At 38.6% G+C, this 27,120-nt stretch overlaps 1 protein-coding gene across 1 annotated transcript in view; it reads right to left on the bottom strand.

Annotated features, from left to right (window-relative positions):
* nrg1 (neuregulin 1) overlaps positions 1 to 23,135 on the bottom strand; it is a 144,364-nt gene extending 121,229 nt beyond the window's left edge. Inside the window, exon 1 of the mRNA XM_036528612.1 lies at positions 22,541 to 23,135. Coding sequence (XP_036384505.1) covers positions 22,541 to 23,135 — 595 coding nt within the window. The remainder of the gene's footprint in view (positions 1 to 22,540) is intronic.
* Positions 23,136 to 27,120: the final 3,985 nt, after the last annotated feature.

Here is a 27,120-nt window from a genome sequence, read left to right as displayed (position 1 = left end):
CTCCTTCAGCTCAATGTGGCTCCCAAAGTGGGACAAGAGAAGTGGTGTTTATTTCACCCCTAAAACTGTCCCCATCCATTCAAAATAATTTTGCAAATATACAGAAGGGCCACAAGCAGGAGGTCAGGATAAAATATTTACCACTTATTTCTCTGTATTGAAATATCTCCCCTCTTACATTATCTATTCCTAATACATGATGTGTTGTATGTGTATTTCTCATTCTCAAGGCATGCTAGTATAGGGACTTAATGACCTTAAAGACAGAAATGATCTCAGTAAGGTCTTTACCTCTGCAGAGTTCCCACTGTAAGATTGTGGGATGTAACATATAAAATAAAAAAAAGATTAATAATACTAAACAGAGCATTTACTCTCACAAAAACACCTCACTTTTTTTGTTTTTTTGGGTCTGCATCCTCTACCAAAGAAAAGGTTTGATGCATAACGTATAGCATACCATAGCATAGCGAAGGTTTGATGCATAGCACAACATTGTGATGTACAAGGTCCCTGTTCACAGCTTCTCCCTTTCCCTGAAACTCACCCTACCTCCATCTGAGAGAAAGCTCCTCTGCTCCACAAGAGCAAGAGCCACGTTACTGAAGAAACAGAATAGTAAATGCCTGTCCCATGGAGATGTGGGGGCCTGCACCCACCTGGTGATACATGGACTACAGGGTTTGATTTGGAGTTTAGCCCAGTGAATAGAGAGAAGAACTCTACAGTAACCCATCACTTTTCTTCAAGGGGAATGTAAGATGAAGTTTTTCCCATAGTACTGTAGGGAAGACACCAACAGACCAGACCCGCGCTAACCAGCTATACACCATAATTATGCTTGTCTCTGTTACAAAGTGATGTGATTATCTTAAATCTTGGAACCAGACCAACTAATAATCCGACTAATGAGATGGATTTAATTGCAATCAGCATTTGTGTGACATTTTGAGAATGAAATATTACATTCGTTACAATTAATCATGGTTAAATAAGCTGGCGATTATAAAGCAATTTCTTTTAAAGTACAAGCTGGGGAAAAGCATGTCTTATTAGAGACACAAGAGTGAACTCAGTTGAAGGAATTAATTGTGATGATCAAATGACAACACTCAAACAAAACTGCAGATCCATGATGTAGTCATTTGCCCATAACAACACATTTGTTCTATTGGCTGAATTTCAAAAGCAGATATTTGAGCTACTGCATTCAGGGAAAGGTCAGGCCAACATCCACTCTCATTATTCCCGAGGAAACAAGCATGTGTGCCGGCTGTATCCAGAAAAAACCACCTGTTATGGAAACCTGACCACTGTAATTACGACAATAATTTATGCCTGCACAGAAAATTGAGGTCTGGACTGCAACGATTTTACTTATTATAATATCTTTACAATTCAAATCCATGAAAAAAGTTCATGTTACTGAGCTGTTTGAAGCAATGTTTTATAATTTAACATAAGAACAATAAACTGGCTATTGAATATTCAATTCAAGCAAGTGTTATGCCTTTTTATGTGTTGCCCAATGAGAAGGTTGGTTAAATTCAGCGACCAACAGACTCCTAGTCTTGTGTGAGAGATGACAAATAAGTATGGTACCGTATGGTTCAATTGGATCAAGGACCGACTTTACATAACTAGAGAACATTAGTAGTTGTTTTGCAATCACAGTACAGTAAAACACTGCATGAGAATGAGTGTAAATTTGTGTGTGTGTGTGTGTGTGGGAGGGGGACGATTTGATTCTTACTGGACTCATATAAGTGCTCTATCATCTAATAAAAAGAACAATACACTGGAGCAGCTTTTCATGGTACCTGAATCTGTCAAATAACTCCCATGGCTACAAAGGAGCTCCCAAGAGGTAGCGTACCAGTGTTGTGAGAGGCAGGATGAAAGAAAAATGACTTGCTATTAAATTAGTTCAGTCTAAAATTCAGCCTCTTGACAGCTGCACTTTTGTGAGAGAAATGTATCTAAAATCTGCAATAAGCATAGGGGGCCCTACTGTACAATATAAACACATGCAGACGCACTCCATGTAATGACTGTTCATTCATCACCTGCACCTCCTAAGCCCGAGCAGGCAGGCGCTGACCAGCATGTTGGCCTCCCTGTGACACATCTGTCACAGTACACCCTGGAAAAGCTGGACCAACAGCTGCCTTTTGCATCAGTCAGACGTTTAATCTTTATTACTTTTCATTTCAAAAGTAATTTAAAGTCACACATGATCGCATTCCGACCCAACTGAACATGACAAGAAGCGAAAATGTTTCCCTGTAGATGATGGATTTTAAATATATTGTTTTCATTTTCTCTGAAAAGGTTTACTAAAAATGCAACGTGCAGTGCTAACAGGCTAACAGAGCTCAGTCTCACCCTTGTTTGTGCATACTTACAAAAGAGTGAGTCTTGCATCTCCAGTCCAACAATCAGCATGGTGTGGTAAAGACGCTGTGACAGCACATTATACAGAAAGTTTGAAATCCAAGCTGCCAAATGTCTTGTTATGATGTTTTTGCCAAGCTCTAAAATAATTGTTTTCTTTGGACTATACTGTAAACTTTAACTGTGACAGAACGATTAAGCACTGAATCAGTTCAATATTCCTGGTGTGCTGTGCCATTTGGAAAACAGATCCTCCACAGAACAGAATTACTTCAGAGCAGATTTACTTCCCCATACATCTGGATAATGTTGTAGATCAGCATAATCCACTTGTGAACATAAGACACCACACAATGGAATACTGAGGTTATTGAATGTAATGAATAAAGAATGGACATCAGTGCCACTTCTGTTGTGCATTTATTTCTTTGGTTTACATATCCATTGATAGTTATTACATCTATGTTCATTTACTTCTACAATTCCACTGACACCTACATTGGAACAGTTGGAATTACTATATCTCCCTCCATACTGTTTGGTGCTTGGTAACGTGACTGGACCATAATGGGATTTCTATTGAATTATAGTCCTAACTGCATTCAGCATTAAGCGATGCTTTACAGTACATATAACCTGATTTGATTGAATGCATTTTTAATAACAGAAATATTTCATACACATAAATTGAAAAATATTCAAATAACAGAACAACGAATACTTTGGACTACCATAAAAGGATAGCTGTAGTAATATTTGGTGTAAAGATGAGAATTAAATGGTGTATGAAGCTCATACTATCAAACCTTGAAATCCTTTACTCTAAGTCTAATTGCATTTAAGTTTTTCCTTCACTTTGAATAACAATGTAACATTTCAACACTTGCCAACCCATCACAAGATCATTAGTAGTCAGAACTACCAAAAATGTTTAAATATTGGAAAAAAATAGCATATTGTAATCTTTTGTTCAAAAACAGAGGTAAAGTGCATTACAGTCCATTTTGAATCTGGCCTTTATTTTATAAACACAATGGTCCAGTGGTTAATGGAAGTTCATTTTTTAGTTTTTTTTTTTACATTTACATTACAAAACATTTTTACAATTTAAAAATTAAAGACTGCATGTTTTTGTCAACCTTCAATTTTCCATGTACAGAATATGGTTCAGTGAGGTGAATTCAGTACGGAAAAGAGACCTTCCACCTATGACTGCAAATATACAAATTGTACACATATATAATAGTAGATAACATGTATCATCAAAATAAAATTTTGGGACATTAAAAAGAAATGCCTTTTCTGATGACCAATAGAGCGGTTAACCGTTCCCAGAGACACCTTCAAAGTTAAAAGAATTTGGCTTGTGTGTGCATATTCCTTATCAGCTGCTGACGAAGCACAACTGTCTGTGTCCACAGATCATTATCTCCTCCATAGCATGCACACTGACTTTGTCTACAGAATCTCTTATCAGGAGGAAGGCATAGCTTTTGCCCTCTAAACGCCAAAGGCATCAGACATCATGAAGGGAAGGAGCAATGGTTCAGGGTAAAAATTGAACAAATACACCACATTATGAAACTGTCTTTTAGAAATGAAAATATCTGTTGGTTTAAATTAAAATTTCTAGTAAATGTATTATATGGATTGACTGACAGACTGATAATGTGCAGTAGAGGTTATATGGAGAACATTTGTTTAATTGTTCTACTTGACTGATTAATGTGAGCACTGACTGCACCTGCTGAATAGTATGCTTTAATATGAGTAAGACACTAAGTATAAATGGGGAGGTTTTAGAATGTCCTGTACAGAGCAAAAAAAAAAAAAAAACATTGCAGCATGAAATTAAGTGAAATCCCAAAGTACATTTGTTGATGTAATATTAGTATTACAACAATCGGCATGTTTCATTTTAAGCCGGACACATGTAAATGTTATGTAACCTAGACAACTAAGGGTCCATCAAGAGATCAGAATCAATTTGTGCCAGTTATATAATATGATTTATTAATTATCAGCTGTGAGTGTCAGATGCCCATTTTGAAAGCTTGTTGTCCCAGGTTATCCCACAACCTCCATTTTAATGTTGTAAATATCTATTTAAGTGGTAACATTGATTAGTTCTTTTTTGAAAATCTTTTTCAAAGATATGTTATTATCTATGTAGGTTTATTATTGTGTGCCAATTTTAGTTCAGCATTTTAACAACATACATACATGCATACACACATTTACTTTTTCCTTTTTTCTAATCCCATCCATCACACCCCCACACGGGGGACCAGAACTTTTTTTCTTTCTCTCTTTCTAAACAATGCCTGGGCCATTAAACGAGGTAGCATGACCACTTGAATAAATCTCATTTACATAAGTTATAAATTATGCATAAATTATATAGGGGAAAATTTATATAAATAAAATTATTTAGAGGGAAAAATGAATTACTGTCTTAATATCAACTAATTGTCACTTTTACAAGATCTTCTTAGAAGTTTTCTGGAATATGTATCCCAGGTTAAATTCTATACTTCTGTATGACATTATTCTCTTGATAGTACATACATAAACCATAATTTGGTTTAAATTCTGAATATTTGGGAAAAAGATTTAAACCTGATGTTGAGTGAAGATTTCACTAGCATATGGTGTTATCTTAGTTTCTAAATTGATTTGCAATCCTGTTATGCTGGAGTTATTTCTAATTTTTATGACCAAAATTTCACTGGATAGTAAAAATAAATACAGAGACAATGGGCATTCATGTCAAACACCTCTTGAAAAGCTTTTTCACCTTCAGCCTAACAGAAATGCCATATTACTTCCTGTTGGCTATGAGCCAAGTAAAACGAGTGCTTTTGAAAACAAGATAGTCAGTGTAACTTCAATCTTAATTTTAACCCACACGTCTGTAACTGTTTCATTAATAAGAAAGGATCATGGAAAGTACTGAATAGCTTTGCTTTGTCCAATAAAGCCAAAACCTTCCAGCAATATTGTGGGATACCTGAAATAGCACTGTTCTTCAACTGTGGTAAAACAAATCAAAATTATTGTTCCAATAGCCCTACCTCTGCCCTACTTGATGTAGTCTCCTGCTGGCCATTTATGGCATTTATGTAATCAAATCACCAGCAGTCACAGCAGGTTGCAGTTTTCTTATGTAATGTTTCAGAAGCTTGACTGTGCTGGGACCGGTCAGGACATGAATTGGGGATCTGTGGAGAACGTCGGGTCTGTCCTGAACATGATGTGGGAGGACACAAGGGGTGAACCTTTCCATCTGGCCCAAGCGGAAAACCATTGCCCCAGCTGGGGCTGGGGACACTGTGCTGTAGGAGTTTCCATATTTCAGATCAGATACTTAATCGAGGTCACAGGTCCCTTTAGTAATTAAAAACCTAACTGTAATCTACACAGGTACGATTTAATCTGGCAACCCAGCCAACCCAGCTTCAATTGAATAAATTCATCTTCGCCTCCCTGCCTCAAACTAATGTGTCAGAAGTGTTCTGGCGCACACTGACTGCTATTCATCACCCAGGTGTGTGTTGCCGTACATGTCAGTGATGGATGAGGGCATGTTTCCCCTCTCTCTGGTGAAGCACTTTACGTTCTAATGAAAAGGACTGTATGAAATGCAATTAATTATGATTATTACGTATGAAGAGGAAAGGTCTGCAACACCCGTGCATTATGTGTACATCAATACCTATGATGTATTTCCAACAGCAGTTCAATACTTCAACAATCCAGCTGTTGAACAATTCGATTCAATAATCAATATTAATGACAAAATTCACATCCACTACAGAAAATGTACCAAAATGCAGTATCTCTTTAAATCATGAAATAACATACAGGAAACTCTATATAATATTCTCTGTCATTGTAAAAATCAGAGGCTGATATGGTGCTGATCATCACTGCAGTTTTTGCTTGTCAGGCGGTTTTATATAGGGGTTGCGTATTTTGGTATATGCAAAGTAATACATGAGAAGTGTACAGAGAGCTCACATAAAATGGATTTTTATAGACATACTGGGAGATTGATATTCAATTTTGTTCTTATTTAAACTGAAATTAAATCAAGGTACTGAGATGCTTTGCCAAAACACTGTCATCACTCATGTCTGTTTGCCCCAGTTTAATCCTAAGTAAGTAAGAATAAAACTATCACTCTATCAATACATTGAAGTCCATATTTGCTTGTGTTCACTCTTTTATTAACTCATACATCTCCTAACATGCATTGGGGCATTAGCATCACAAACATTAATGGTTGTCTCTGCTTGGGATTGTTGCCAGGACCGCCTACATTTTGAGGTCTCCATGGGGTGACCACGAAGCTGAAATAAACCACAGCTAGCAGAGAATGTCCTCTGCATTACCCAGCCTTGTAGGAGTTAAGTCAGGATATTCAGGGGTCAGTCTGTAACTTTGGCAATTTTAATTAAGGAATGAATGTGTAACGATTCCTGAAACAACATTCCGTTAATTGTGTGATTGAATGTTAAATCATAAAAGAAATGAAGTGTGACATAATTACAGCAGTAAAGGTAATGAGTTTGTGTCATCCTGAGATTTAATGACCAGGCATGGAGCGATATCATTTCAGCAGGAACAGACCAGCATTGGCATTACGTGTTGCTGAAGAATTCTAAACAATGGTAATCATCGTTACATTTTTTAAAGAACATGGTTTTCCTTGTGATATTTTATATGGTGGGTGTAAAAATGCAGTGGTGCATACTGAAATTTCCCACAGGAGCACAAAACACAGCTGTGTATGTTACCTGGATATCAAAGGGCAGGGGACTATTTATCATAATTACACTTCACACAATTTCAGGCTCAAACACAGCTTTTTTGTCACTGGTTCACATGGTGGCTTGTTGATTAAATAGCAAAAAGCACTATGGCTGACCAAACCTGATATCCAAAAATGGTCCAATAACGATAAAGCTACACATCCTCTCCCTCCGTTCATTGACAGGCCACAGCTACTTATCATGTGACGCCTATATATCTTGTATTTCAGAAGTGCAAAGTCATAATGTAGCCTTATGACAAAGGCAATCCTGCTTCACCTATAGATATAGCTGAATCAAATGAAATGTTGTCATTTGCAGGTTACATGGTGGTAATCATTAACATGTATCCAGATAACACAATCTTGTGAGGAACACAAAAGCGCAGAATATGACTGGTGGTAATATACCTCACAAGTCAGCATGATTGAAGAACATGCCCTGACCATGCCAATCAGTAAGGAGAATATGGCTAATACCAGTCAGTATCCAAATGAGAATGGAAAGAGTGTTTTATTGTTCAGTAAGATACTGGCAGATGGTGCACACAGGAACGTGTGTGGCAATGTGATTGTAAAAAAGCTTATTGAATAAAGGTTTGGTCGGAGCCACAGCCAGTGCGTGAACCTGGCTGCGGGTACTTTATGTTGCACTGTTTCTCATTGACAGAGAAGAAAACTGTTGCCTCATATGCCTCATCATCCCACCCACCAGCACAAATTAAGAGAGAATTTAAAAGTCAGTGCTTACGTGGGTAATGAATGTGGGGATAACAGTGGTAAGACTAGAATTTTGGCCGGGAAACCAGAATCACAACCCAGGTCTTTATGAAGATTACCGACTGTTGTTGAAACATGATTTTCGACAACAACAAGCATTGTGGCATAGCTAAGCATATCATCCAAGAGGAAGTAACTTTTGCTTTGCAGTGTCCCTATCAACCAGTGGGGTTTCATTTTTAGTATTAATCCTGGGTAGAAAAGCACCCCCACTACACCCAAGAAACCAGCACCAACATGGCATCCAGGCCTGGCTTTGATCCAAGTATTGATTCAGGCAATGAAAGCAACTATAGGCAATGTTGCTAGTAAAATACTGCACAAATAAATATAGAAGTTCAGAGCAAACTGTCAAAATATAATTTTGAGCAAAGTGTCACTGAATGCCATATGAAGACTGACCTGTCAGACCCGCAGAGGGAAATGCATTGCTACTGAAACTAGCTACTTTGCACGGGGCCAAGAACTATTCCAAGAGGTTGTCTGACAAGATCAGTTGTGATCCCCTTTGGGCTGACCCAGTAAGCTGACATTAATGCCTGCACTCAGGGGAAGAATGTGAGATTGGCACACTTAAAATATTGATTTTTGCATTGACCTGAAACAAAACACCAACATGTCCCACAGTGTAAGTTCATCTGTGTGTGTGTGTGTATAAAGCTCCCTCAAGAATACACAAATAAATTACAAGCAAAAGTTAAACTGTTTAACAGACATTAACTGCATACAGTACCATTCTATTTCAATTCCAGAAGTAAAACAGATTTTTGACAGGGATAGGCAGAATATGTATAACACAACAGAACATCTTCTGTCCAAGCTAATATAAAGTAAACATCTGTTTTTTCACAAAGTATGCATTGATACACAGTTATAACCACTGTCATCAGCCTCTTCCAAAACTCCATTAGAGCACAGTAATGCATCTGAAGACTACAGTCATAAAGAAGTTGTTGGAACAAAATATCATTGTAATAACTCTCACATGAAACTGCTGTATCATAAAGGAGAGGAAAAGCCCTGGGATTAACTGAGAACATTTACTTGCTGTTTGATTTCCTTTACATTGCTACAAAAAACTAACATACCTCAGCCTACTTTTATATTAATTCAGTTCCACTCTCTCATCCAGCCATTACGTAAGTGACATACGCTCCCATTTAGATTGAAAGACAGCTGCCATGCCCTAGAGATTTCTTTTCTTACTGAATTACAACAGCTCCCAGGACTTAACCTCTTGCCACACTGAGCTGTAATTTAGTCCACAGGCTTGAAACATCGACACAGTTTCTGCCCAATGAGCGGCATGCTTAGACTAATATTCCATATAACGTATTACCTTCAATGGGCTTCACTGTTATTGCTCACGTGTCTGTTTTTTTTTTTTTTTGCGGCCAGTTGACTAATTTCCCTTAGCATTGGGTGGCTGAGACCTGACCAATGCTATGAGTGGTGAGTTACATTATCCAGGACACTTTAAAAGCTTCAGGATTAGATTAACAATGGAGCTGGCATAGCTGCTCAAAATCATTCTGAATGAATGCTGTTTTAGAAAGATTCCAAACTGCAGAACACAAGACAATGTTTATCATTTTAGTATTGTTTGATTTACTTTAAAAAAAATATATATTTATATTGTATTAAATTCCTAGACTTGGAAAGAAGGCCTAAATGCTGAGTGTTAGTCCGAGCCATCATACAGAACACTTTTCTGTTTTCATATGGCAGATGTGGACATCAAAGTTTCCCAATACAGGCTGGTGAATTTGCTAGCCATGACGTCCTGTTATCTGCACATTGAAAGAATATCCTTACATTAGCAAATGATTTAGACCTTGAATTTGATTAGACATGAGGTGGAAAGAAACTAGAAAGAAACTCCCTGCAGCGATCAGGAGTTGTTCCCCACCACTACATGACACCACCCACAGCTCTATGTACTGTACCACAGATTGCAGGTTTCTAATCTGTGAGAAAAAACCTTTACAACGAAATTGATATTGAGAATAAAGAAATATATTAGGCCATTTAGGCCATTAACAGAATGCTCTTAGAAAATTAAAACTCTGAAAGCACCTGTGAACTTTGTCTGCATTTTTGTTTGTCGTATTTCCACAAAGTCTGTCAAATCATTTTGTGTCTAGCTATCATCTAACCGCGTGTCCATCAAAAAAATCAAGACTGACAGTGGCACTGAGGATAGGACCAGTCAACTAAATTATGAAGTCCAGTAATCTCATTTTAGAAGCTTTGATTTAATAGCTTCTTTACCCTGACTGAGCATAAATCCAAGCTCAGGACATGACCAGGGTTCTCACATTGGATAAGCATCGTTTTCCCCAATCCACAGTTTCCTTCCATCTAGTGCTGATTGAAGTGATATAGATTGGGATTTTATTTCACGTAGGAAGAGTGCTAATCCAATGAGGAAGACAGTTCCTTAGCCACCAAAGAGTGAATAAAAGCTGAGGATGATGAAATTGCCACCAACAAGGAATAGCTACCCCACCCCCCAGACACACACACACACACACACACGTGCGCACACACGCAACAGCCAGCTGTAGGCATTCCAAGGGTTAGCTCCTTCGCGGCCACCTGCGGCTGTCTCCCACACTCTTGAAAAGACCTCTGTTTTCACTGTGTGCTGAGCGCTGCTTGACACTGTGCCTCGCTATCTCATCTTACGACAAATGAGAGCATGTGGCGGGGTGCTAGAGCAGGACACTCAGGAATCATCGTGCACTGTCCAAAGCTGCTGGTCAACATGGACGCAATCCTATACTTCCAGCGGTACTTCTGCGAGCTGCCATTTGTCAGTTACATCCAAATCACCCTGAATATTGCAAATGTCCTTCGCTGAACCCCAGGGACACGTGGCTCGAAGTTCGAACAACAGATGTGTAAGACCCACCACAATAATGATTATAGAATATGGTTACACTAGCCGTACAATGAAGATGAAGATGGTATTGAGGTGAACAGGAGCCTGAATGAAGGATACCAGATGACCTTTAAAGTGCAGGGGTGCTGCCCAAGTAGCTTAGATGGCTAGAATGACCAAAAGGTACAAGAATTCAGTCTAAGGTAATGCAGCGAGCGGAGGGCAATGGCTGGCCTGGCTGGAAAGAAGCAATGGACTTTTTTTACATTAGTGGGGCTTCAATCACAGATGTCCAGGAGTGGACAACACCCTCACTGAAATGAACTCGTTGGAGTTGCTCTTCTCTTCTCCTCCATTCTGCAATAATTCTCTTCAATTCTAACTATATCAGCCACAGGTACATGTAACAGAGTAAACGCAGAACAAGGCCCATAGACTTCAATGGCACATTATTACATTTTAACAAAATAATATTGCAATATACTTTAGTAACAGATGTTATTCTCTTACAGTTTTTCCATGTTGTCAAGCTTTTTTCCTCCTTTATGCGATGGTTTTTCGAATCGCAGATCGCACATTAAGCTCATCTCATCGCAGCAATCTCTGCACTCTGCAGAGCACTACAGCGGCCCTCATTAGATCTCGTGGGTGCTATTCCAATGACATCACCGGGGCAACTATAAGGCACCTGACAAATCACAGGGTGCCTAAGAGGGGTGAGACAAGGAAACTGACTGCCCTACCCATCCCTGTCCTTGAGGGAACGAAGACAATTTGTTCCACTACTGTCCTTGGTGTTGTCAGCAAATGACATGGCCGGTTTCTAATCTAGGCTGTAGGGCGCAGCTTGCTTTCAAAGCACCTTACCTCTTGAAACTTAGGTCTTTCAAATTTTACAGGAGCGCATACAAATAATAATCACATAATTCCATGGGGTCATTGGTAATGTACAATGCCAATTTAAATTCTTTTGAACCTTTTATATGTTCATACAGGCTACCATCCAATGAGTGAATCCCCTAAGTAAATGGATCCAACAATATTTAATGTACTGATGTTTAACTCATTAATTACCTCATCAATTACGCTTTGTAGATTAAATACTTACCTGTAGTATACACATATGCTTGTACATCTGTTTTCTGGTATCCATCGTGCTGTCAGGTTAGCTCTCTAACAGTTGGATTAGTAGGTTATCTGGATATAGTTCCTTTATAATCCAGGGACTCTTAAGTAGAGTAGGGTCAGTTAGCTAGCAAGCTAGTTATCGTTATGGAAGGTTTTTGAATATATCACATATATCGCTAGCTAGCTAGTTAACCAGTGACAAAAGAAGCAAAGAAGCTAATGTTGCTTACAGCTAGCTGTGGATTTTAACTACTTGCCATTTCCTTCTTTTCATTGCTGGTATTTTAGCTTTTTCAAAAGCCCATTTCATGTGGACTGATGGCAAATGTAGGACATGCTGGTTTACAAGCAGAGCTATATAAACCTGGAATTACAGGGTAATCTGCTGGAGAACAGGGGATTAAGCCTCTATGATATCTCTTGCCCGAAGTCTATTTCAAATGCTTATTACTTGTCCAACCTTAAGCAGCATCAGTATGGTATGATTAAGGCAGCCTGAACTAGTGTATCCATTTTGAATATTACATGATCTATTGAGAATAAAAAACTCAATTCAGATCAATTTTATGATACTATATCTACATTACATAACTGCACTTCAAAATATCTGCCATGTATTAATGTTGGCTATCTCTCCGTTTCAGGATTTCTGAGAAGGTTATTTTTAGAGAGGTTTACTGAAACTGCATTCATTTATTACACATTAAAAATATTTCCAAAATGTCCCTGTTACAAGTTTTACTATTAACTATTTTACAATTATTCATACAAATTAATGTGACATTTTGAGAGAGGCATGCTGTAATCACATAAACCTGCTTTCAAAGGTAAAGTTGATTGAACATAAACTGCTAAAGTTGCTGAACATCGCTTATTGTACAAACTCTATTACTGGACTTAAACTCCAATCAGAGCAGTTAACAAATAATGATCAGGTTTTTTAAACATCACTCAACAGAGCTAATTTAAATGTTTCAAAATGTTTTGCCAAACTGTTTTTTCATCTGTTGAAACCCCAAAGAAGAATCAATAGTCACCAATTAGTCAAATGGACTGAAACAGTCAGCTGACGTGGCAATCAGGACTTGCAGTTCCCTAAGAAAGTGCAAGACCTTGCAATCAATCAATGTCATAACCATTGTTGAAAGAACATATACATTTTTTTCAAGAAGAAAATCATTTTTACACCCCTTAAATATGCAAGCGGCCCCCCTCGCCTTCCATCTTGATTTTAAATATGATGAAAACCCCATATTACAAATAAAATTTTTATCATAATGTTTTGGAAAAGGTACGACAGAAGACCATTTTATCTTCTGTAACTGATGGCTGTTTCAGAAGTCCCAGAACCCATAGCTTCTGTGATGTCATTCACAGAACATGTTCAGGAAGTCTTGGATGCTATTCTATGTGTTAATTCCTTGTGTATTGCTATGGAACATGTATCATATTTACAAAAAATTTGTAATGTTTTTCTCAAATGTGTTTTTTTTGTAGGCGCATGTCTAGCAACCCATAAAAACTTCACACCATACAGCTTGCCAGCTTGCTCCGTAGACTCACACTCTAATATGTCCCAGCCTAAAGCCACACCCCATTTTAGAAACTTGTTTCAGGTTGATTGGTTTTCATTTTTGAGTAAACCTATTTCTGACTATTTTTTTCTTCCAACAGATATAATTGTATCTATTAAATTGTCATATTTAAACAACCTGACATGGTTTGTCTGGTGAGAGCTGTACTTAAAGAATATGCATTTTCTTTTGAAAATTTCCATTTCCATTTCCAAGATTGCATTGTTGTTTTACAGGAAACTTCCTCTAATGTTTTCAAACGCAATGCCTCATAGCTTAGATTTTAAATGAGTGATTTCCTGACTTCTGTACTCTGTGAACATGCGTCTGTTTGGACAAATGACACATTCTCTGACTGTTACATTTTCCAGCATGGCAGCACACAGTACTGTCATTGCTTCTCCCTGCTGTTTGCCATTGTAACTGAAAGGTCACCTGAGACACTAATGAGGTACTGAACTAATGATCCAACACCCTGCTTCGGGAGAAATCGTTGAGTTGACGAGTGGCACTTTGAGTAGTTCAGCTCCTTTACTGCCTTTGAGGACTGAAATCATTTAGCGGTTTTCCTGTCTCATTAAAGCTTTGAGACACACACAATAGCAGGTTGGGAGTATTGAGAAACATAGACGTTGTATGAGTGCACAGAAACTTTGCTCCTTCAATGCTTCACCTAAATTGAACTTACAAACTGCTGCAAGATGAAGAGCTGAATTAACTTCACTTGTTTTAGTTGCACTCAAAAGAGCTCTGATGCCTGATTTTAACAAGCGTTTGTCCAGGGCTTTTCTAAGCGTTTGTGTGCAATCTGTCCCACACCTAGAAGTTGCTCAGATGACTTCAAGGGAGTAGCACCTCGTTTCCAAGTAGGGCCAACTTGACTGTGTTCCACTGTAGGAAAAACTGCAAAGGTTGTCATGGTGAGACAAGCCAATTTATGATTTCAAGCAGGGTTGCATATAAAACATAAATAAAATAAACATTTATCCTTAGGTGAGACTCACCAATAAATGCAAGTGTTTTTTCCAACTTTAGCAAAAATGTAAAATTAACTCTGGTGATTGCTGAACTCATCCAACTTTTTGAAAGAAGCAGTAGTAAAACCAATTGCATTTAACAGTAAGTGGAATTGTATCTGGGGCTCAGACCTCTCAAAATCAGAACACAGGGCTTTGTTCATACTGTCACTGAAATAAATCTGTATTTCTAAGGCTGCTACAAAACAGAGGAGTGCATTTTGTCTTTTCCTGCTTTTGCCATTTGAGGTCTCTCTTTCACTTGGTGTGTTGGCAACTCCCTCTTGTACTACATTTCAATGGGTTTCATGATTAACTGCCTCAGAAGCACAATATTGATATTCACATGGGTAGACCATTTCAATCACTATGTGAGAGCTCTTAGGGTGTCATTCAATCATTGAATTGGGGCTACTATTACCAATACCAATGAGGTCTATAACACTCTGATAGTTTTCCCTTTCACAACAGACCCCACTCAAGTAATATAACAAACTCTGCTTTGATGATGATTAGAGGTAAAAGTCTTTGGTGTAACTATGGGATGAGAATTAACTCTTGTGTACTGCTGTAATGCAAACAAGCAGAACAAGAGTAATAAGGTGTAACGCTACTTCTTTGGTTGCAGTTACATGCCAAACAGCTACTGAGTGCTGGATGGGGAACCGGCACAAATATTTATTTTAATGTCACAACCACAAAAAAATAATTATGCTTTTTTTTTTCAAAATTAAAAAAGATACACACACATATGCATGGACAGGAGCCCTGCCACAGTGCTGGCATTTCATCCACAGCATACTGTACAGATGATGCTTCTGGGAACTGAATCAGGTCTGAGGGAAAACTTTATAATAGATGATCATTAGTCTGTCATAAGGCGAGGATGACGGTGTTTTGGATGCAACTGCTTTGGATGACAATCACGGGAAAAAGGATCCTGACTAATGCAAGCCAATATCATTTCAGCCATCGTTTCAGTGACACTTTGATTTAGCAGTCTTTTAGAGAGACACAACACCATAAAAGCCTCTTACATTAGTTAATTTATTAAAATGTGCTGCAATTATGCTCTGTTTTGCTCCTCTCGGGCAAACAGACCCACTAATACATCTTGACAGTCAGACTACAATGTTATTTTGCCATTGCATATTTGTCATACAAAATCCTGTTGTTGTTTTAGCATGTGATTTCCCGTCTTTCTAAAATGGATGCCCTCTGTTTGCACTATAAAATTTCATTAAGCAATTCTGTGTATTTATAACTGTCTGTGTGAAGAAATATTACCTAATGCCTGCACAAATGTTTTTTTTATAAACAAAAGCAAGGGTTAGTGTGACACTCTGTGGCCCAAGAACTGTGAGTGAAGGCAGAACAGGGAGTGCTGCCTAGCACAAATATTTGAAACCACAAATACACAAATCTGCAAATGGCAAGAGTCTCCCGTACCATCTGCAAAGTATGCGTGCAGAGTTCCTTTTCCCATTTTGGTCTTTCTTTTGCAGCACCATGTGCATTTAGGTGGACTGTCTTCCTCACTTCTGGTGTTTTCCATTCATCTGTCATTGGCAATTTAATTGCAATATTCTGCAGAATGCCTCAAAAGACTCCTTTAGACTATTAGTGGAGTAAAATAGGCCAGTTCTCCAGCATACCACTGTAACCCATTTTGCTTCAAACTTAATTTTTCAATCCAATCTCAGCTTTTCAATTTACTCTGGTCAGATGCAGGTCTCTCCCCCTTTATCAGTGAACATCAAACATGGAAGTGCTTCAGCTGAAAACTACAACACCACAATTCAGCCTGTAATGAAATAACTGAAAACCACAGACCACTGGGTAGGCGCTGGGGAGATGCAGATCATACAGAATAAATCACACCTTAAGTATCATGTCCACTCCACCTTGAGGAAAGCACAAACATGAATAAATTCCCTTCAAAGTAGGGCAATAAAAAGGTTTTTAATATCGGCACTCCAACATGACTGTGCAGAGAAGTTAGCCTGCAGAGAGAGCAAACCTTTCATTTTCATTACTGCATTCAGCTACAGTCCTGAAAAGGCCAGTGAGCATGCTGTTATTTTGGAATTCTGGGTATGAAAGCATCTTTAAATATTTCCAAGTGAATGAAGGAACTGAATTCTTCAACTCGCTGAGACGCTAGCAGCTGGAAGTTGAGCATGAGCGATCAACAGCATGACTGCACTGCATATGTACACTTGTCTGATTGCATTACAGAACATAAGGGAAATGAATGTCAAAGCCTGAACGTTTAAAACAATGCCATGGTGCATTTCCACGTGAGCTATTGTACTGGTTCCAGGTGACAGGAACAAACAGCAACATTCAGCTCACAAAGACTCGAAAGCTCCTTACAGCATTACTTGTGTACCCATACTCAATGAAGCAATACTGGAGAAATGAAGGATTTGGAGTTACTGGTATACTGGCAAGTGAAGCCAAAATATTTTAGGAGATTGAAAGTAATTCTACAGTCATTATAATTCTCTTTCTTGCTCTTTCTATGCACTTCCACTTGACATCTACTTCATTTGTATGTTGAAATCAGGTCAGGAGTGGCCTCGCAACATGCTATGTAGTGTTTAAATTCTGCTGAATACAAAATATATGACAACATCCCGATCCAGCAATACTAACCTCACTAAGAATGATTAAAATCAAAATCAAACATGAAAATGAAAGGCAGCTTTCATATTGGTGCTTACAGTCATATCCTGAGGAAAAATTGGTTCTATTTGTCCTTACTAGAGGCAAGTGCTTCACAACAGAAAAGCTTAAGGATACAAGCTGCTGTGAACGTATAAACATTTTGGTGGACAAGCTTCTTGCAGCTTCTATAGTATAGTATTGTATAGTTTTTTCTATGAGGCCAGCAGAGGCATCAGCCATGCTACAGGCATTTATGAGAATAGTGCAGCAGTTGGATATAGCATGCTATTTCTATAGCGCTCATCATATCTTAACATGTGGCCATCTCTGTGACTGAAAACTTTATATTCTCTATATTATATTATATTGCAGACAGTACATACAGTGCACCTGTTGTGAACTTCATATTATTGATTGCCAAACTTCAAAGATCCCACTAATTTTGTGTCATACCTGTTGCACTTGTTAAACATTTTTGTCTGAATACACATCCAGGGTCATACCTATGGGAGCTGATTCTAATGCACCTGTTCACTGGGTCTTAACAATTTTTATTATAAATTACGGATGTCAAAGGTTGACCCATTTAGCAGCCAATCCTTAAGGTATATCATAAAATATACAGATCATAACATAATCACAATTAACTCCTACCAGCAATATATCATTATGAACTTCAATATGCAATATCATCAATATCAATGTCAATATGGTCCCACTCTGTGGCCCTAATAAGTATGCATTTACTCTGTACCTGCAGTATAACTACTGTGTGTATACACATACATGTAGTTGTATAGTTCTTAAAAGTGTTAAACAAATGGTTTGTGTAATTACACTTGAGTAACAGCCATAGTGTTGTCACACCCTCTCCCAGTCAGCCTGCTCAGCCATGCCCAGCTCAACACGCTCAGCCAGCTCAGCCACACCCACTTCAGCCTGGCTCAACCACACCCACTCAAGCACACCATTGATTCATTCCTTCAATCAAGCCCTGCCTTTATAAGGACTCAGTTTCAGTTACCTCATTGTGAGGTATTGTTTCGTTGATTCATTACCAAGCCTGCTCTCAGCCATTTGACTGTGTTATTCCTGTGTTTTGACCTCTCGCCTGTTTTTGGACCTTGCTTTTGTGTTTTTGGATTCTGGTTTGGAGTGCTTCTGATTCCTGTTGACGACCTGTTTTGTCCCTGACAACGTTTTTGGATTCTGTCATTAAAATCGGTAGTCTGTTTTCATTACAGTGTATATGGACATGGTAGTTAATCTGTAGGTATAGTGTAAAAACACCGGTATTAGAGCCCCTTAATATAAGTATAAAAAGTGTATTATTGAATCACATTTTATGCAAGCTAAAAGTAGAATATTTAAGAAACCACACCCTTATAAATAAGCACGATGTAATACTAACTGTTCTCATCACATTTATGCTGCAAACCCAGCACTGACTGCTCATCTGGCCCAAACTGTTGTGAGAGCAGCATTGCTGCTGTACAGTGTGTGTCTTCAGTGAAGACAGAGAGGGGACTACAGTACACTACTACTATTGAGAGGTAATCCTCTATTCTTGTGGTAGCTAAAAAAAATCAGATAGTACATTTATTTTAAGCAGACTGTTATATTAATACAATGATGCTATTTTCTCTGAAAAGGAATGATGGACAACATTTTTTTCAAGGAATAATGTCCTGACAGTACATTTCAGTCATTTTGGAAGAAATCATAAGCATGAGTGCGTTCAAATACAAATGTCAAAATTACAGATGAACACAGGCTATCAGTGCCATGGGATTGACTTGAGATGGACTTTTGCCATCACAATTATGTCTGAAGCCTACAATAAACAGTCTTAGATGACTGTCAAAAAGATGTAAACACCACATCTTTGTCACATGGGGAGACTTGGCAAAGACCAATTGCCAGGCCTTGTTTTGAATATTTTGCGCATTCAGCAACATCCTTGCAAGGCACCAAATCACCTCTGCACGGCAACTTAAATTACACAATTATGTATTGACAGTATTCCAAACAAAAATGATTCCAAGTCCTTGTGGGAAAACAGCTTTCATCTTTCAGTATCAACACTGCACTTCAACGCAAATTAATTTGGCTATGAACAAAATATATTTTGTCCCCCACAGGAACATTACAGCACTCAGAGAGTGAACGGAAATGCTATCACGAAGAACACTGGCAATTAGGTCATGTAACATATTGTGAAAGGGTTGCCATTTCTCAGGAATGTCTTCCACCAACATTTGAGAAGATTAGTATTTCAGATTAATAACAGTTGTGATTAAGATTAAGAAGCTTAAAGATCCATGTTTTAAAAGTTGCTTTCATAATCAAAATAAAAACATATATGCCATTCCATGTATTTTTGTTCATTGGGCAAATTATCCCCTTCAGAAGAATGCAGGCATTAATGTTGGTCCTTTTAGACAATTCAGATATAACACCTGATGCATTGAGTTGCGCTGAGCTCTGTACTGGGATTACTTACTAAAGTTCACTGGTAGCTGTAGGAAATACACAAAAACTTATGAAGCAAATTCAAGAATACCTTGTCAAAGAATTGTTTTGTGACTACTTTAATATTGATAAAACTGTAAGTGATATTTGTCACATGGCAACTGATTCAGTATACTAAATGTTGAGACATGCGGTGTACGTGTAATTCCCTATTAACCAGTTCGGCTTCTACACTTATATACAACCACTGCTGATGTTCTATTGTAGTTGAATTAATGTGAAACTAATTACCCTTTAGCATTAAAATGTGAATAAATTAATAGTCAGCCTTCTCTTCACCTTTTGCCTTGTACAGTAAGCGCCATCACTCCTCCACTGGTGAATTGATTAGGTTTATGTGAAGAGGATGTGGATGGTGATTGGACACAGCAGATTGACAACACAGAACTATGACAAAATAAATGAATGACTAACAGACTTCTTAGTCCATGAAGCAAATGTCATTACCAAGAGAAGCAATATCCAGGTAATTAAGAGTTCCATGTTTTCATACAACATGGAATGTGAAGGATCAAAAAAGTCTCATTGGAGCAGAATGGTGATTTAAATATGGACACACTATTGTCACAGTAATAGTAAGAAATGTGTATTTAGCGACCATACAATTGTAAATTCCAAAACCTTTAAAGAAAATCTATAAAAATGCTGATACGTGAGTTTTGACTATTCAGCCCTTGAAATAGTACTGTACCACACTCATCGCTTGAATGACGGATGGAGACATTGGCTGCTTCAAAGTAATGGCAGTACCTGTGTTTTACCACTAGACTGCAAAAAGGCAGTAATATGGGGATCGACAGAAGTAACCGTGGCCTCTGAGCTGTGGTTGTGCTATTTTTGTGGAGTGGGTATTGTGTGTGTGTGTGTGCACATGTGTGCATGTGTGCTGCATGCATGTGCGTGTGAGTGACTGTGCATGCGTGCATGCTCAAAGTGCAAATGATTGCTGGTGCATAAGAGCCGGGCTGCTCACAATTTAGTCATGCCTTCACACACAACATACGAGTCTGTATCTCCAAAATGCAAAGCATCCAGGTTGTGACAGATTGTTTGATTCCTCAGATGATTGATTCGTTACATTTGCATGTCAATCATTTCATAAAAATGTTTGAACTTCCTGTGTGGCTTGTTTTGCATTTGGTTTTGCATCTGGTGGTGTGTTTAACTCAGATATCCTGCATTCTTAATATATAATAGAAAATCCCCCAACAAGAGAAGCCTTTGGTTGTAAATAGTAAATTTTAATTTTCTGTCTGTAAATGTTCTTCAATTGCTGTATATTTGTGAGGGGCAGTCAGCATTTAGGAACATTAAGAGCATGTCTCTGGAATAAAGTTATTGTTATGTATGTGATACAGTCTCAGCTCTCTGTTCTTTTAAATAGGACGTTATGATGAACGCTGCTCTATGTAAGGTAATGTTTAATAATACAATCTTATTAAAGACTTAAATGTGTATTATAGTGGCAAGGCTTATCTGTTCAGCAGATGTAAAGGCATAATATTGCAGAACCACATGTGCCTTTATCCTTGCTTTTAAAATGGAAAAAATTACACACTATAAGACAGGTTAACACGTTCAGAATATGGTTTGCAAAATATTTATGAAAATAAATTTTTCAATACCTTTAACAGCTAAATCTAAGGAAATCTAAAGCACCACGGACAATATCACCAATCACAGTTGGTAAAAATTGCTTTTTTAGAAGATTATTGACATATCTGTCATTCTTCTAGTTTTGAAAAAAAAAACCTCAGCACACGAAACGGGCATTCCCTGTCAATCAAATTCAGCACCGCCGATTGTGGAGAGCTCCCGCGGCCATCACGACGCAGTCAGCGCAGCCCGGGGCATTCTTTCTTGGTGTATCCCCACTCCCTCGCTGTGTTTTCACGTGTTTTTGCACCGCGCCTGTCTCACATTATTCAGATCATATTTTGGGTCATTTTATAAATCAGCAAAAAATGGGTAGAAAAACACGGATGAAACAATGCCTATATTTCCATTTTTGGGACAGCATCCGGACGGGACGGAGGATGCATTCACACGGATGAGGTGAAGAGGGGTTCTCCACATTTTAATACAGAGAGACAATACAACCCAATACAATACAAAAATCAAATATGTATAATAGTGGGTGGTTTAGATGAGGCATACAATAAAATGGAATTATAACTATACGTCACATTAGGTGCAACTGCGGCTGTAACTCACAACGTTTGCCATCTGCCAAAAACTACTAAATTGGATTGAACTGAGATGAATAAAATTAATACCTATAAGGGGCTTCTCAACCACCTTTATCCTCTTTGTTAAGACATGCTGACAGAGGGACCGACCGAAGGCATTTGTGCCGTTAAAGATTTAGCTCCGCCAATACAACGATGGTGCTCTTTAAAATTCTTCTTTGTGTGCAAAACGTTAGTGCCTCAATTTGCTTTACAAACTACAATGTGCTTACTTCAATAAAATAGGTTTGTAACAGTTCACTGCAAGTGAAAGCCATATCTTAGACCATCTGTGGAGTTTTGGGCTTGTGTCACAAATATTGAAATAAACCATTCGAAGAACAGCTTAAGCAAACTTTTTAAAAAGTCCTAATAGCGTCACTGTTCGGGACATTGGTAGTGTTTGATGACTGGTATTCTGAATGTATGAAAAAAGCTTTGCCGTCGTTTTTAGCTTGTTTTACTCACGTGCAATCACGGGGGAATCTAAAGTTGTATTAATGTAATATATCCGAACTTACCGCAATCCTGACAAAGTACTTTGCTGACATCTTTTCTCACGCTTCGTCGGGTCTCGACAGGTGGGAAAATGGCATTGAACACTGAGGTGTCATTTGTAGGCTCCATAAAGAACATATATCTCCTGTCCTTCTTCAGCGCCGAACAGTTTACATCCAGGTTCCAAACTAGGGACACCACCGTATCCTTCTCCAGACCCCCGGCTTTAACTTCCCATACTTGGTGCACCTTCACCCTGACCTGGTAGGGTTCCGAGCCAGAGGTCTTGTTCGGTAATGACTCCTCCGAGGTTTTGAGGTGTTCTTCCATTTTCTGCACCTCGCTCTCGTTGAGTTTTGCCCGAGCCCGTTCTTGGAAGAGAGTATCTCTCTCCTCCTGGTTGATGTCGTTCTCCTGTCCCTCCTGCTGCAGTTTCCCTTCCACCACAACCCCCGAGCGGTGCACCAACTCTTGCACGGAGGCAACCGGAGCGGGAATCTGGTAACAAGTGAGATTGCTAGCGGGAGCTCCGTGCAGAGAGATGGAAACGGACGCAAAAATGCCACAAAAAACCGGGATCGTGAACGGACTCTGCGGCGTGGAGAGGTGTCTCCGCATTGTGAACAACATGAGTGTAAGTGAAGGTGCCGATGAAGTGAAAAAGAATGAATATGCAAAAAAAAACCGCTGATATTCCGTGAAACGTTGAAGCTGTGATGGTCAAAACAAGTGTTAGACCTCCAAAGCCGCAGTTGCTGCCGGTGGGGAGCGGGGGGCGGAGTTGGTGAATGGGAAAGTCTTTCAAAGACATGTGTGTGAGAGGATTTCCCCCGTCCACAAGATTTATCGTGTTCCTTGAACTGAATCATTCCAGTTTACCGTCAGTGCGGCGTGTGCAAGCTACGTACGTTTGATAAACTGTTGTAAACGGTCATTTATTGCTCGCTTGAGGTAAATTATGTACCCTCAAGGTTAAATCGAACATCTGTGCAGGTGCAATTAATAAAATATGCATAAGCGAGTATGAGGAAAAAACGCTGGGTACTTCATCCCTATGGAGAAATGTGTATCTAAAAACTATCCTTTGGCAACCTTATGTGATATTTCCCAAAGTTTTTGAAGATAGCTACATCAGGCTGTCATTGAACGCTAAAAGATGGGTATGGTTATTGTCATTTTCTTTACTTTTTTCTGATATCATTAGAGGAATCACTATAAATCAAGACTACATCAGATTAAATTAAGATCAACGACAGGGAGCAAGAAGCAATTTACTATCAGTTGTTTTTTTTTTTCTTTCATCAGTGTGAATAGCCTTTGAAAACAGGGTCCACAATGGTGACAACAGAATGACACACACGCATTAATTTCCATAACTTTCAGTGATGATTTAGAGATTTATTATCATTAAGAGACATTTGATTAAATTTTGTTTAAGTAAATCTATTTCAGAAATTGCCAGAACTAAATGTTACCAAAAATAACTTGTGATCAATTTACTAGACCAGAACCTGCATGCAAGTACCTGACAGAACATTAAATAAATATTTTTTTTCTTTTCTAGCTATCATGCTGTATGGGTATTTAGGCCAGGTGTAACATGTGGCAGCCATCCACATTCAATCTTAACTGATTGAGAATACTGAAAGGCCCGGTGCCAGCGGATGTCAGGAATGGGCCTTCATGGCTGGCCAACTCACAAGTAAACAGATGTGTCGCCACAGATGTACATGTAGTCCTGAAGGCAAATTAATGAAATTGGACATGAAAATGGAAATTTGTAATGATTCAAAAAAAAAAAAACGTCCATGAAGTGAGCTGAGGTGAAATGAAAGTTGTAACAGGCAACCAGACTTATACATTATGTCCATGAAAACATTACCCCTGTTAAATCCGTATTCAAAGGGTGGCAACACAGTTTGCACCACTGTTGTTGTTCACCCACCCCTCTACTTCCTCCACCAGCTAGCAGGCTAAATGATACTCCCTGTGTGCCATTCAAGCACACATCCCCAACCATATGTGATCACTAATTAACATGTTTGTTGCATGACCACTTGCAATACAATTTATAATGGTTACATGAAGAATGAGTGTCCCTGGATGTAAACCATTGCTGGTTGTAAACTTGTAGTTTAATGTAGTTGGATGTACATGAGGTTTATTATAAAATTTGTCCAGCTACAGTGTGTCTGGACAAATCCATATGCTGACTTCCATGCTGATGAGGTTCACATCTTGAGGTATCATACAGTGCGAATTTTGCTTGCTATCCCTGAAGACAATATTTAACTTAGATAAGGACATTCTATTTTTAGCAAGGTCAGACAAACCTGCCAAACACCAAAGTCAACCTTTCCATGACTATAGCTGCCTCCCTCTCACCAACAACTCCCCCCCTCACCTCTCCTCTTTCCTTTCCAAAAAAGGAGGAATTTCTATAAAAAAGGGAACATATGAGGACACAGAAGCTGAAATGGATAGCCAGGCCAAAAGCTTGGGTACATAGATTTGGCTCCATCAAAAGACTATAATCACTGTGTGCGAATGCCAGTAGGGCCACAGTAGAGCTATACATAGTAACAAAGCCGATACCAAAGGTGCTGTCATTGGCAGAGGACTGTAACAGAATGCTTGCATTTGACAGGATGTCCGTTCCAGTCCGGGGCAGATTGTCAGACATTCTGCATCAGAGCGAGCAGACAGGAAATTCAGGATGCTGTTGATCGCAACATGACACCACCGTCATTGGGTCTCTGGGCTCCACACAATGAGACCGGGAATGGCAAAGTCAATTAGAAAGAAGAAAGCTGCTCTTAAATTATCATGATGTGACGTAAAACACCGTAAGGGACTCCAGGCTTAAAAAAGCAGACTATTTAGATCATTTTTTGACAAAAAGTATTTTTTTCAGATATTATTATATTATGGTGTAAAGCAGGCTATGATTATGTGCAAATGTTAGGGGAATAGTGCTACAATGTTGTCCATGTCTGTGCCCATTCCATGAGCAGTTATAGATGTAGAAAATTTGGGGTTAATGAGCTCTAATCCCTTTGGCAATTGCACCGGACAAAATTCTCAAAAAAAATCTCGGTTTGTGTAAGCTTCCAGCCAGTCCCTGGCCAGTCTCAGTTCACACCAGCGTAATCCAGGATCAGTCTCATTTGGGTCCTGGCCAAATACATCTTTCATAAACAGTCATTTAGTTGTTCTGGTGCTTGTGTGAGTATTCTGGTATTCTGGGACGGGGCGGTACGTTTGTTTTGCGGGACGGACTCGGTTCACCTTCAGATCTGGTGACAGCAGTGATTAATTGGAATGAACAGAAGGTTCCTGGTCCTGCCTGAAAGCACATATTACCCATCATGCTCTTGGCTATATCTCACAGCCCCACCATAGTGGAACACAGATGCAGTAGATGGAGAGATTCCATGGTTTGGAAGTCTCTGCAACAAAGCTTAAAGGAAAAGAGTAGTAGTTGTATGTCTATCAAAGTATATGTGACAGGGATGCAAGCATTTCCCTAGCATAGTAATGGTCAAACTGATAACCATGTTGTCTAAATTCAGCATTTGCATGCACATTTACACTGAAAAATAGTCCATTGAACATGAAAGAGCTGGTTGCCGGACTCTGTAATGACCATGGCAATCATGTGTCCTTACTTTTTTTTAGAAAAGGATTCATTGGAGACACCTCATCTACAAAAATCATTAGGGGGTTGCCATGTATGACGTCATCAACAAAAGGAAATATTCCTACAAGTGCCTCACACTCTTCAAGGCTGAACTGGGTTTTTTAAGGGCTGTCAAAAAACAATACTGTTTGAATATATGTTTGTTTGTTTATACTCATCTGTTTACCTTGCGATTCTCAATGGAGTCTGTATTCAGAAACATGTATTCTACCAAGTCATCCATCTAAACTCTAATCAGATTTACCACTTCCTGTAGACTAGGCAGAAGTCTTACCTATGCTGACCGCATCGTGACAAGCCTTAATGTAGATGAGATTATAGACACAACAGTCAGAGAAGAAGAATCTCTTAATTAGAAATCAATATTCTGCCCTGATAGAGAATGGTTTTCAAGCATTAAATGCCTTGAATGGATAAAAAAATTAAAACATAAATCTTGCTGAAGCAAAAATAAAGACACAACAACATTGTTTTATTGCCTGAGCAAATCACAGACAGATACATGGCACTGTAAAGATTTTAGGTTTTATTCTCTGTATTAGTTGAATATGATACAAGAGAAAAATGAAAACCTGCAGGCAGATTGAATACTTTGACATGTAAAAGATAAAAGGTGACAGGATATTTTTTGCATTCTACTTAATTATCATTGAAAGTAAATAACCATTAGCCTTACAGTAGACTGTTTATAAACTAGTGCTGTAAGTAAAAGTACAGCAAAAGAACCCATTGACTGATAATCAATAATAATCAATACCTTGTGGCAAGTGATCAATCATGATTAACTAATCAGAGAGCATTTCTCCTTCATCTCAAATGTCCGGATTTGACTTGAATCCACAGTCTTTTTTGAAGCCCGCAGAGTACCCGCCAGCGTGCATCATTCATACCAAGTACATGAAT

Source organism: Megalops cyprinoides, chromosome 5, assembly GCF_013368585.1.
Source record: "Megalops cyprinoides isolate fMegCyp1 chromosome 5, fMegCyp1.pri, whole genome shotgun sequence".
Lineage (NCBI taxonomy): Eukaryota > Metazoa > Chordata > Actinopteri > Elopiformes > Megalopidae > Megalops > Megalops cyprinoides.
The sequence above is the reverse complement of the archived record's forward strand: the minus strand, read 5'-3'. Positions and strand labels throughout refer to the sequence as shown.